The sequence below is a fragment of the Myotis nattereri genome, assembly GCF_964212035.1.
Source record: "Myotis nattereri genome assembly, chromosome: 12".
NCBI classification, from domain to species: Eukaryota; Metazoa; Chordata; class Mammalia; order Chiroptera; family Vespertilionidae; genus Myotis; species Myotis nattereri.
In genome coordinates this window covers 67643844-67656770 of record NC_138087.1, presented here as the reverse complement: position 1 = coordinate 67656770, position 12927 = coordinate 67643844, and the positions used below count along the sequence as shown (strand labels likewise).

At 41.7% G+C, this 12927-nt stretch overlaps 1 protein-coding gene and 1 long non-coding RNA gene across 4 annotated transcripts in view; one reads left to right on the top strand and one right to left on the bottom strand.

Moving 5' to 3' along the window:
- Positions 1–12927, top strand: part of LOC308527942 — an 81426-nt gene that overhangs the window by 62331 nt on the left and 6168 nt on the right. The gene's annotated exons all lie outside the window — the stretch shown is intronic.
- GGTA1 (glycoprotein alpha-galactosyltransferase 1 (inactive)) overlaps positions 7901–12927 on the bottom strand; it is a 52236-nt gene continuing 47209 nt past the window's right edge. For both annotated transcript variants that reach the window (XM_081103364.1, XM_081103365.1), the window contains one exon: positions 7901–10370. In XM_081103364.1, coding sequence (XP_080959490.1) covers positions 9677–10370 — 694 coding nt within the window. In that variant the 3' untranslated portion in view covers positions 7901–9676. The remainder of the gene's footprint in view (positions 10371–12927) is intronic.

The following is a 12927-nucleotide window of genomic DNA, read 5'->3' as shown; positions in this document are numbered from 1 at the left end:
ATAGACATGTCAACCAAATTCATGAACAACAATGACAGATGGAAACATGTGTGCAATTGGCACCAGCAAGAGCTTTATATATATAGATAAACTTGCTTAATTAGACCTGCTTTCTGATTTAGCTAAACTTTTTCCAGCCCAGTGAAGCACCCGGAATTCTCTTTCAGGTAATTGTCAGCAACTCAGCAGTAAATATCAACACGAAGCAGATTGTTATTGTAGATCATGCAGGAAAAACAAATGGTAAAATATTTAACTGCAGCAGTATTTGACTATATTCTGCACAGTGAGAAAACCTGAAATGATTTTCATGGTCCACCATTTCTTACTTCTTTTCAGTTGGGTCAAGTTTCTAAGCTTTCTAAATCTCCATTTTCCAGCTAATGAAAAATAAATAGGATTCCACTGAGTCTCCTATCTACCTACTCCAGGACTTCTGTGAGGATCAAATTAGATGAGGCACGGGAAAACACTTCAAAGACATTTGGTTAAAGCAGGGGTCCTCAAACTTTTTAAACAGGGGGCCAGTTCACTGTCCCTCAGACTGTTGGAGGGCCGGACTATAGTTTAAAAAAAAACTATGAACAAATTCCTATGCACACTGCACATATCTTATTTTGAAGTAAAAAAACAAAATGGGAACAAATACAATATTTGTATTTGCATGTGGTCCACGGCCGTAGTTTGAGGACCCCTGGGTTAAAGTATAAAATGTTTTCACCTGGCTATAAAACAGGTTGTGTTCTTGGGCTGAAGAAACTGCAAGGAGGCTAGTCGCTAGGGAGAGGAAGCCATACATTGCTACGTGACGTCATTACCTGGTGCCCACAGCCACCATTTCAGGGCTGGGCTGGGCTGTGGGCCACATTTTGCTCCATAGGGGTCTCGGCAGGATCAACTGCAATTTGGTGGGGTGTTGCTCTGGGGTGGTGGCAGGGCCTGTGTCCCAATTGGGGGAAGCCAAGTGTTGCTTTGTTGGCACCAGGTCCACAGTGCTGTTTCTCTGTAAATGGCCAGTGCGCATCACAGCAGCTCCTGCATTGAGTGTCTGCCCCCTGGTGGCAGTGCATGTCATAGCAACCGGTCAGATGGTCAGACACTTAGCATATTAGCCATATATATATTTTTTAATTGACATAAAGTATAATTTACTTAAAGTAAAAATAGTTTGTACACTTTATTGGCTTTGTTACACATGCACACATGTATGTAAAAAGCACCTTAATTAAGATATAGAACACCTCCATCGCCCAATAACTTTTCTTGTGCCCCTTTGAGTCACTTAATGGTATCTAATAGGTCTCTGAGGCACTATTCATTTTCTTCTATCTTTTTTTCTGTTCTTCAGACTTAATAATTTCCATTGTCCTATCTTCAACTTCACTGATTCTTTCTTCTGCCTGCTCAAATTTGCTTTTAAATCCCCCTAGTGAATTTTTCATTGCACTTATTATAATTTTCAGCTCTAGAATGCTTTATTATTTCTTTTTGGTTTTCTCACTCTTTATTGATAGTTTCATTTTGTTTATACAGGCAGCCCTCGGGTTACATAGGACTCGAAGTATGTCGTTTCGTGGTTACATCACCATCTCCCATTTATTTATATATATAAAAAAGTTCCATCATTTTGATGTATGTACATATGTGCTTTATGTTTTTTATTATTTATTTACCACAAGTAAAGGTCAGGAATTTTTACCTTTCTTTTAAATTTTTTTTACTGTTTCACTTCATTACTGCTGTGTATGTGTTCCATGTGACTGACGTAGGTGCTTTATGTAGGTGGGTTCCGACTTACGGTGAAAATCGCATTACATCACGCCGTAGGAACGGATCTCTGATGTAACCCGAGGACCTACTGTACAGTGTTTTCTTGACTTTCTTTTTTCCAATCATCCTATAGTTTTGAGCATCTGTGACAGTTGTTTTAAAGTCTTTGTCAGGGTCATCTCTGAGAACAGTTCCTGTTTATTTTTTTCTTTGAATGGGCCATACTTTACTGTTTCTTTGTATGCCTTGTGATTTTTTTAATTGAAATTCTACATTTGAATCTAATACTGTGGTAACTCTGTAAATAAGATTATCTCCCATCCCCCACGGTTAGCTGTTTTTTGTTCGTTTTCATTCATTGATTTTGCCTTTTTGGTTGTTGTAAGCTGTCTTTGTGCCAAGGATCAGTCCAAGTGTAACATAAGGTCTTTTCAGAGCCTTTCCCTGAGTAAGCATAGTCATTTACTAATTTTCCCCATGTATGTAGATGTTTTTGAATGTTCTGTTCTTTAATATATGCCTCCAAAGGAGGGAAAGTTGTCGAGTGTGTTTCCCTCCACGTCCTGTGTGGTTCAGGGTTCGGTTCTGAAAGAGGAGCCACACACAAATGAGAGAGAGAAGAGACGAGATAATTTGGAAATATTGGGGGACCAGGCGGGCAAGTCCAGAAGGACTTCCACCGATGCTCAGGCCGCTCCAACCTTTTATTTGATCTGGGGTAGCCCTAGGGTAAGGAGGTTTCGATGACACACAGATTAGCTCATCAGCAGACAATTTCCAGAAATAGGCAGAATATCTAGTCAACAATAATCAACAAGGATTTACATGAGTATCTAAGGAATTAAGTGAATTAAGGTGGGGATGATGCTTCAGCTACCATTATCTAGATTAACTGGGTGGTGCACAGCTCTGACCTTTGCTAGGGCTTCAAAGGTCACTAGCTTTTGGGGGGTCTCTTCTCTGCTAGTGAAGACGATAGGTGGTCTCTGACAGAAAGTGAAGGGAGAACAAAGGGGCACTGGCACTTTAAACCCCCTGGAAGTTACATCAACTGGAAGTCACCTCAACTGGAGGGAAAAGGGAGCCACATGTGGCTCTTTGGCCCCTTGAGTGTGGCTCTTCCACAGAATACTGCAACAATGGGAGAAGGTGCAACACCAATGGCTGCTGCCTGTTTGTCTGTACCTCCATGATCAGAAGCAACATTTAGCAATCAGAGCACAGGTTCCTGATATGTGGAGGACAGGGCCCTTTACGCCCACCCTGGCTTGCATAAGCTGCATGCAAACTGCTCCAGGAACATATGCACAACTGCCTACCAGATGGCTGGAAGTGGAGAACGAGTCGCTGCTACTGTGTGAAGAGTTGAAATTAACCTTAGTTTACCATTCAAGTTTCTATAGACTCCAGAGTTCCAAAATAGTTACATCAGACAGATTTTTGCCAGTGCAATTCTTGTCTAGCTGAGGAGACAGATTTCCTGGTGCTTCCTACTCTACCATATTCCCAGAATCCTCTTATCCTGGAAAGGTGTGTGTTTTTTCTCCCCAAAAGATCTTTTTACTTTTTAAACGTATTGATTTTTAGCCAGGCCAGCATAGTTCAGTGGTTGAGCGTCGACCTATACACCAAGAGGTCACGGTTCAATTCCAGGTCAGGGCACATGCCTGGGTTGTGGTCTTGATCCCCAGTGTGGGATGTTCAGGAGGCAGCCGATCAATGATTCTCTCTCATCATTGATGTTTCTGTCTCTCTCTTCCTCTCCCTTCCGCTTTGAAATCAATTAAAAATGTATTTTTTAAAAGGTTATCTTAAACTTATTGATTTTTAGAGAGAGAGAGATCGACCTGCTGCCCCACCCATTCATGCATTCATTGATTCTTGTATATGCCCTGACCTGGAATCAAACCCAAAACCTTGGTGTATCAGTATGATGCTCTAACCAACTGAGCTACCATGCCAAGGCCTACCTGGGAAGGCTTTTAAAGTTCCAGTGTCTACCCCATACCAATTGAGTCAGACTCTCTGGGGTCAGAACCAGGCATCAGTATTAGCTCTCCTGGTAATTCCAGAACGCTGCCAATTTGAGAACCAATACTTTATGCTTGCTACAAATAAGAGAGAGGCATAAGTCTCTTGGGCTACTTTAGATTTTGGAGGCAGTGTCCCACACATGAGGGTATCCAGCTGCCTCCCATTTGATTGGTAACTGTAAAAGCAGTGACTTCCAGTGGGACCCTGGACAACAGAAAGCTCCACCGCTGGTCTAGGTTGCAGGCAAGTTGCCCTGCCGCTGGACCTCTTATGACCAATTATATCTTACATAGTTCAAAGGGTCTGAGGTAGACTGTGATTATGGACGTAGGCTGTGGCTGGCCTTGATTGAGACCTTACAGCAGGGGCCCGCTGAATTCTGGAGCAAGGAAATGCCCCTTGACCAGATAACCATTTTCTTCTAGAGTTACTAAAAAATTTCCCCTCTTCCTTCCTTGTCTTGACTTCATAGTGTTTGGGTGTGTGCTGGATTTATTATTTATTTTATGGATTGCAGAATAGTTAGATGGGCTAAATAACCAAAGGAGAAACAGTTATTATGTGGAGATAGTAGACTCTGAGAAGCCTGGCCCTCTGGCATTACCCATGAATTCTATGGTCTGCTATTCAGAGAGGGGGCTGTGCTAGAATAGTGCATAATGTTTTTGGATTATGGTAGCAGGACATATTTTACCTGTGTGGGAAGAAATGATTGATAGCCAAGCAGCTCTAAAGTGGAAATGTTGACAGTTTTAGAGGCATCTAACTCAGCTCATACCTATAGGTCCTTGCCTGAGAAACTGCTCTATATTATAATCCACCCTCCAAGAAACCTACCCCATGGCACAGCTGCTGGGAGCAGGAGTGGCTGCTGTGCCATTTGGGTTTTCTTTGCCAGGAATATAGAGTTTTGAAGGAAGAAACTCTGAGTCTGGAAATAGTTGGAGCTGGATCATATTGGCAGACCTCTAGGGCAGTGGTCGGCAAACTGTGGCTCGCGAGCCACACGTGGCTCTTTGGCCCCTTGAGTGTGGCTCTTCCACAAAATACTGACTTCCGTGCATGGGCCATGAAGTTTCAATTGCACTGTACATGCACGCCCACACGTGGTAGTTTGTGGAAGAGCCACACTCAAGGGGCCGAAGAGCCGCATGTGGCTCGTGAGCAGCAGTTTGCCGGCCACTGCTCTAGGGGAAGTTCATTCTTTTCTGCTATTGAAGCCCTTGAACTTCACTGGCACTTCTTCATGGGCTGGTTATAGTGATGCGAACAACTAAAATTTTACACAACCAACTCCTAAAAAAAGAAAGATGAAAAGGAAAAAGAGACCTGATTTTTAGTGTTTGCTGATTCCCATGGTGTAAATACTCCCACCATGGCTAATACCAAGCTACCACAGTGAAGGCACTAAACAGAGAGTTGGGAAGTATTACGTGCAACAGGCTCTCACAGCAGGAAAGAACCAGCTTCAGTGCACCACTGCCTGGTTGTCAATTCTGCCTTGCATTCAGTGGAACTCTCCAGTAGCCTCTCAATATTCATTTCTGGGTTTAGGAGATATCAGTTCCTTGCAACCAAAATGTCTTTAACTAAAACACCTAGCTAGCATAACCACCTTTTATTCTGAACAATTACAGTCAATTCATTGAAAGTGTGTTCTAACTTTGGCTGATTTTTCAAAGCCCCATACTTTAAATATTTATAGCTATTTTCATTTATATGTAAAATCCATAGCTATTTCTACAAACGGGCAGTCTTCACCAGGTCCAGAAAACATATATTTTTAATCACTGCAGTTGCTTAGAATAAGTGTTATCTTTGGAAATTCCTGTCCTCCAGTGTCCAGTATAGGGAACTGCTCTCTTCTTTTGTCTTAGCTGTGAATGTTATAGGACTAAGAAGTGAGTTGGAAGCTTTTGACACTCATCAAAGACTAATTCCAGGGTATAGACAGGTGGGTATTATGCATATTGGTTCTCCATATTTCTTTCTTAATGAGGTTCAAAGGGATTTTACATCAGGGTCCCTCAACCTCATCACATTTTGAGCCAGACACTACTTTGTTGTGGTGGCTTTCCTGTGCATTTTAGGATGTTTAGCAGCATCCCGGGCCTTTACCTAATAGATGTGAGTAGTACCCTCCCCATCCCCACCCCCAAGTTGTGACAACCAACAATATTTTCGCTCATTGCCAAGTATCCTGGGGTCAGGGCAAGGGTGGAAGTGGAGGTGGTGATGGTGGTCGTGCAAAATCATCCTGATTGAGAACCACTGCTCTATACTGATGAAGCAAATTTGTCTCATGCACCACTGGCCTTAAGTAGCACTGAACCCAGTACGTTATGCAGGTTAGAGCCTAAAGCTCAAGCTGCCCCTCCTGAGTTCCTGTACTATGTACCACAGGAGGAAAATTTCCAGATGCCAGATATAAAAGTATCTGACTTCATAATGAAAATTTTTTTAATTTAATTAAAAAGCACTTGAGGTGTGATGGGAGTATATATAATGATTCATTCATTCATCTTGTAGATATTCGTTAAGCAGTGCCTCTGAGATAGGTGATGTAACAGGTTCTGGAGCTGATGCAAAGACAGACTATGGGCCTGCCTATAAGGAATTAATTATTCTAGAAGGGTTCAGTGGGGGATATTTTCAGTTATAAGAGAAAACTCAATTCCAACTGACTTAAACGATAATGGTACTTTATTGGCTCACATGTTCAAAAAGCCCACTGGAGCCAGGGCTTAGGGTTGTCATCAAGGACTGTGTTCCCTTCAGTTTTCTCTGCTCTTCCATTCCTCTTGCCAGTTTTATCCTAATGCTGACCTCCCTTGTGGTCACCAGAGGTGTTAGCAGCTCCCAATGTTACATGCTATTTCCTGAGGACCTGAGATTCACATTGATTGGGCTAGTTCAGGTCACCTGCCACCCCCAAATCAATCATTGCCACCTAAGCAATGAAAGGTACTGATTGGCTTAGTCTGGATCTCTTGCTCCAACGATGGCACTGGTTTCCATTGAAATCACACAGACTCCGTAAAAGAGACCAAGCATTGCTGGGAGAAAGAGAGCCATACATGTTTGAGCGAATGTGGACCCCTCATCCAGCCAAAGCATTCTCATGGTCTTTGCTACTTTTTGCACCATTTGTGTGGGTCTCTGTAAAAGTTTTATCACAGTCTTCTGTGCTTTACATCCGCTGCTCCTCCCTCTGAAGACTCATTCCATCTCTACTCCTCACAGTGATCCCCTCTCTCTTTCAAAACTCAATTTAAAGTCATTTCCTCCAAGTCTATTTGCACTTCATCAGACACCCTTTCCTCCTCCACTCCTTTAGCCCTTAACTTCTCTGTGCCCTTGTTTGCTCAGCTTTTGTTGACTGCTTCTCAAACTTGGCTATATGATGAATCTACCTGTGGTCGGCAATCCGCGGCTCAAGAGCCACATGCAGCTCTTTGGCCCCTTGAGTGTGGCTCTTCCACAAAAAACCGACTTCTGTGCATGGGCCACGAAGTTTCAACCGCACTGTACATGCGCGCCTGCACGTGGTATTTTGTGGAAGAGCCACACTCAAGGGGCCAAAGAGCCGCAGTTTGCCGACCACTGGTCTAGACCTACATTCTACTTCTGAAGAGTTTTTGATCAACTAAATTCTTTAATGCCTAATAAAGGAATTGAAAGCTTCTGATGATGCTTCCTTGGTGTCCAAGGATATTGTTTCCATTGATTTTTAGAGAGTGGAAGGGAGGGAAGAGGAGAAACATGTATGTGAGAGAGAGACATCAATTGGCTGCCTCCCACATGCACCCCAACTGGGGAACGAACCTGCAATCCAGATATGGTCTACTGGGTTGACCAGGAATAGAACCCTCGACCCTTTGGTGTGTGGGCTAAAGCTCTAACCACTTAGCCACATCGGCTAGGGCATGAGCATCTGTTTTAAAAATTTGCAAATCTCACCTATGTTCTATCTTTGTAATAGTGGACACATTTTTAGAAGGACATGAGGACTTTTTGAAATCTAAGAATTTAAAACGCTAGAATTGACAATTCTGAACATCTTTGGGAGAAAATGCACAATCCATGACAAGAATATACTGAGAAAATAATTTATTCAATTGTAAGTCAGGAGTTTTATTTTTTTTATGTTTAAGAGTAACTATTCATGACATCTTGAGTTTGTTTGGGATTAAAATTTAAATGAATAAAAAAAAAATCAAGATTCCCTCAAACATAAACATCAGCCATTTAATTTTTCAGAATAGATAATTTCTTTGGTTCCAGACTTAAACCAGTAACTTTCCCTACTCTAGGATGTATTTCAGAAAACTTGAGTTAGAGAGAAGCAAGAGTCCTAATGAATGTGTAACTCCTTTAAAGTCCACTTCTTCAGGATTTTTGTTGGTTTGGTTTTGTTTCACTGCATTGTGATGATCTTTCTGGCAAGAAGTGAAGAGTAGGAGGCGCAGTGCAATGGTAGGAAAATGTATGTTTCAATTTACCAGAGAAGCCCAGTGTGCTGAACGTCAAGCCAGCACAATGATTCTTCAAATAAATCACTTAAAAAAGGAAACATGACTTTAACTGGAACACAAGCAAAATATAAATATGTAAATGTTGCCTTCTAACTTCCTTTACATTGAATTGCTTAACTTTAAATAACAGGTAGGATTTTATAACTTCTCTTAGAGAAGGGAATTTAATGTTAAGCTGTTCAGTTATGAGGACTGGGTCTCCCATTGCCATCCTGTCTGCTTTTGATATCAAATCAATTAACCATTTTATTAAATGTGTCTGGTTGTTACACCTCAGTAGTGCAGATGGGGCAGGGGAAAATTAGGTTATTTGGAGGGAGGGCTTTTCCTCCAATCCATTCCTGATGTCAGCCCTCCAAACGGGGTACAATAGGCTGAGGGACTCTGAGGGTTGGAGCAAGTGGCAGTTGGACTTGCCGCTGCTGATTGTCATGAAGCCCCTGTCTGTAAAATTCCTTGCGAGCTTCTTCAGTCCACTTAGGCCTCTGTCTCCTCTGACACCATCCACTTCTGGCCAAGGATCTGAAGACACAGTTGCAGAATCTGGCAGACTGAATGTGACTTGGGCAAAACAAAGAAGTATCTTCCATTCAAGTCCCCTCTGCTCTGGCTGTCTTGGGATTAAGGAGGCTGGAGACCATCCACATCATCCCTGTCCCATTTAGCACCTGGATCCACGCTATATTTAAGTGCCAATCCATCTCCTGTGACCTCTCAGGTGCCACTGCCCAACCGTGATCTTTCCACTCTCTCCTATTTCATGGCAAACTCACTTTGAGGCTTTGTTTCCACTTCCTTCAGATTCCCTGTGACTCCAAACATTTACCACCATCATAACCACTGGGAATCTCGACAAGTCTTTTGCACAGAAGTCAAACAACATCCTGAGAAAAAGACACACATACAACAAAATGGCCTGAAGTGGTCTGCTACTGAAACCATTTGAGGATTGCCAGGTAGACTGTGTCCTCACTGCAAGTTCTGCTGTAAAGCAACCTATGTTGCTTTAGACCCAGCACCCTTTTCTCCAGTTCTCCAGTACATTATCTGACATATGTAGAGTGTTTCTGGCTTTTTTATGGCCTGTGAAAAAAATTTTTTTTAAGTTCATTGATATATTTTCCCCAAACCCAGAATAGATAGGAAATCATCAGGAATTCACATCTGATTACCAGAGGTCCATGCTCCCATATTACAAGGCTGAAAGTTACGAGGAGTAGTACTTGCTGGGTTGGTGTTTTATTAGTATTTTTTAAAGTTAAAATTAAGTGTTACTTTTCTGAAGAAGTAGCCAGAATACTCTCTCAAATTCAGAAACCTACTGGCACAATTTAAAGTCAGATATTAGTTCTAACCAAATTATATTCTTTTGTCTGCCAAGATACCTTGACAGTCTTAATATCTGCAGGCAGGCCTATATGATAATCCCAGCAATATTCTGGAGATAAGATTTTAGTGGGCTTGTTGAGAAGGAAATACTTGTTTAGGTGGCTTTCATCATGCCACTCAGCCTCTATGTCATTTTTCTTGTCCTGGAGGATTCCTTTGAAACACTCCTGGGTGATGTTTAGGACCTGAATGGGTGTTCCTCCAAAAATGGCCGCATGATAATAAAAATCCCCCTCGCCATATGGAATGAATGCTGCAGACTCCTTCCGCCTCTCATAAGTAAACTCAAGAGGATCTGCCTTGTACCACCAGGCTTGTAGCTGAGCCACTGACTGGCCAAGGGTCTCCACCCCAAAGGTGTCTTGGAAGACCTGGTCCACGTCCATGCAGAAGAGGAAGTCGACCTCGTACTGGATGTGGTTCACAATGTGCTCCCCAATGGTCTTCATGCGCATCATGCTGATGTCCTGCCACCTCTTCTCAGGCTTGACCTCAAACACTTTGAAGGAACGCAAAGGACCCAGTTCTATCAAAGGCAACCTGGAGACATCATCCATCATGATGTAAAATATGACTTTGTGGCCAACCATGAAGTACTTATTAGCAGATGTTAAGAACTCTTCCAAGTAATGCTCAATGTATCTGAAACAAAGAAGAACGGGATAAATGTAACCTCTGGGACTCTGTAGGAGACCATGTACTTTCTAATCATTTTGTTTGTATTTTGAAGTTCAAGAGACAACTATTTTTCCTCGTCGCAGATGTATGTTTTCATGTGGAGAGACATCTGTTACTGTAACATTCCTGACTGCTCTCCACTGTTCAGTCACTCTGCCTTGGGGAAGTGGAGGGACTTATCTGACTGCCAATTTTGGAAAGGCGACTGGCCATGAACAGCCCCACCCCTCCTTTCCTCTCCTCTCGCTCTTGGAAACTGTATGTATTGGAGATAGTATGTATGCTTTGGGCCTTATAGGATATTTAGTGGTACAGGCACCGCTCTGATGTACAGACACCTGGAGTTTCTAGTGTAATAGCTGCTTGGTGCCTGAGTCTTTCTACTTCTGTGGTTCAATGTTAGGAGGCCTAGAGCCTACAGATATAAGCCACATTCTCCAATACCAGCTTCAACTGTAGTGAAAATGATATTTACTACCATCTGCCTTACTTAGCCCTTTGTTTTGGTTTAGACTTTGGGTAGGCAAAAGGGATGTGAGTTGTTTTTTTCTTCCAAGCTTTATTGGCATATAATTGACATGTAGCACTGTATAAGTTTAAGGTGTACAAAGTGTTGATTTAATATACTTATATATTGCACAATAATTACCACCTTAGTTAGCTAATACCTCCATCACATCACATAATTACCATTTCTCTTTTGTGGTAAGAATATTTTAGATCTACTTTCTTAGCAACTTTTAAGTACACATAATATAGTACTGTTAACTGTAATCACCAGGCTATACATTAGATCCCCAGAACTTACTCATGTTATAAATAGAAGTTTACACCCTTTGACTAACATCAGGGGGCACTAGTTCTTTAGCCTCCCTCAAAAACTCCAACCTATATATCCCAATGTTGCTACTACTCTATCAGATGCACCATGATGTGACCCTTGGGTTCTATGGGGATGCATTAAGCTGAACCATTGCCATTCTGGAACCCAGAGAATGGGTAAAGGGACATGGATATCCTTTCATATTACATATTCACTCTGTGAGCCTCCCACTGATTACTCAAAACTCCAAACCATTGTCCAGATACCACCATAATAAGTTCCATCCAAATATCAAAGCAAACAACCTCTGAGTTAGCCTTATTTAAACTATTTTTTCTCTTTTTAAAAGTCTTTATTTTTTACAACATTTTTAGGTTCACAGAAAAATTGAACCAAAAAGCACAGAGTTCCTGCCCAGCCAGTGTAGCTCAGTGGTTGAGAATAGACCTATGTTTCAGGAGGTCACGGTTCAATTCCTGGTCAGGGCACTTGCCCATGTTGTGGGCTCGATCCCCAGTAGGGGGCATACAGGAGGCAGCTGATCAATATTTTTCATCATTGATGTTTCTCTCTCTCTCCCTTCCTCTCTGAAATCAATTAAAAAATATGTTTTCAAAAATTTTTAAACAAAAGCACAGAGTTTCCTTATACTCCCCTTGTCCCTCCTCTCTCCCACATTCTTCTCCACTTACACCATTCAGCACCAGGATGGGACATGTGTTGCAGTCAGTGTACATACATTGACACATCATTATCACCCCAAGTCCATAGTTTACATTAAGGTTCACTCTTGGTGTACATTCCATGGGTCTGGACAAATCTATAAGGACATGTATCTATCATTATGTATTATACAGAATATTTTCATTGTTCCCAAAATCGTGTGTTCTACCTGTTCATTCATTCCCCCAACCCAACTCCTGGCAACTACTGACCTTTTTACTATCACCATAGTTTTATCTTTTCCAGAATGTTGTACAGTATGGAATCATACAATATGTAGCCTTTTCAGATTAGATTCTTTCACTTAGTATATGCACTTAAGTTTCCTCTGTGTCACTAATACAGATAATATTCCCATCTGGATGTACCACAGTTTATTTATCCATTCACCTACTGAAGGATATCTTGGCTGCTTCCCACTTTTGATAATTATGAATAAAGCTGCTATAAACATTTGTCTGCAGGTTTTTATGTGGACATGTTTTCAGCTCCTTTGGGTAAATACCAAGGAACACAATTGCTGGATTGCCTGGTAAAAGTATGCTTAATTTTGTGAAGAATCTTCCAAACTGTCTTCCAAAGTAGTAGTACCACAAGCAATGAGTTCCTGTTACTTCCCAGCATTTGGTGTTCCCAGTGTTTTGGATTTTGGCCATTCTAGTAGGTTTGTAGTGTTATTTTAGATATTTGTCTGTTCATTCAAAAAATATCATGTTGATGTCTTCTGTAACCCAGCTACATACTCTCTTGTAAAGCCATGGGGATCAGAGAGAAGAGGAAGGAGTAGAAAGATGGCTTGACCTAACTCATGCAAACCCCAAACTTATGCTCAGTGAATGTGAACTGAATTTAATGAGCTGATCACAGTACTGGCCAATCATGATGTCCTGTAATAATTACTGGCACTTTTCACTTTGGTTACTGCTTGGATCCCTTTCTTTACTACCAAATTAAAGTGTACTTATAATGGTGGCC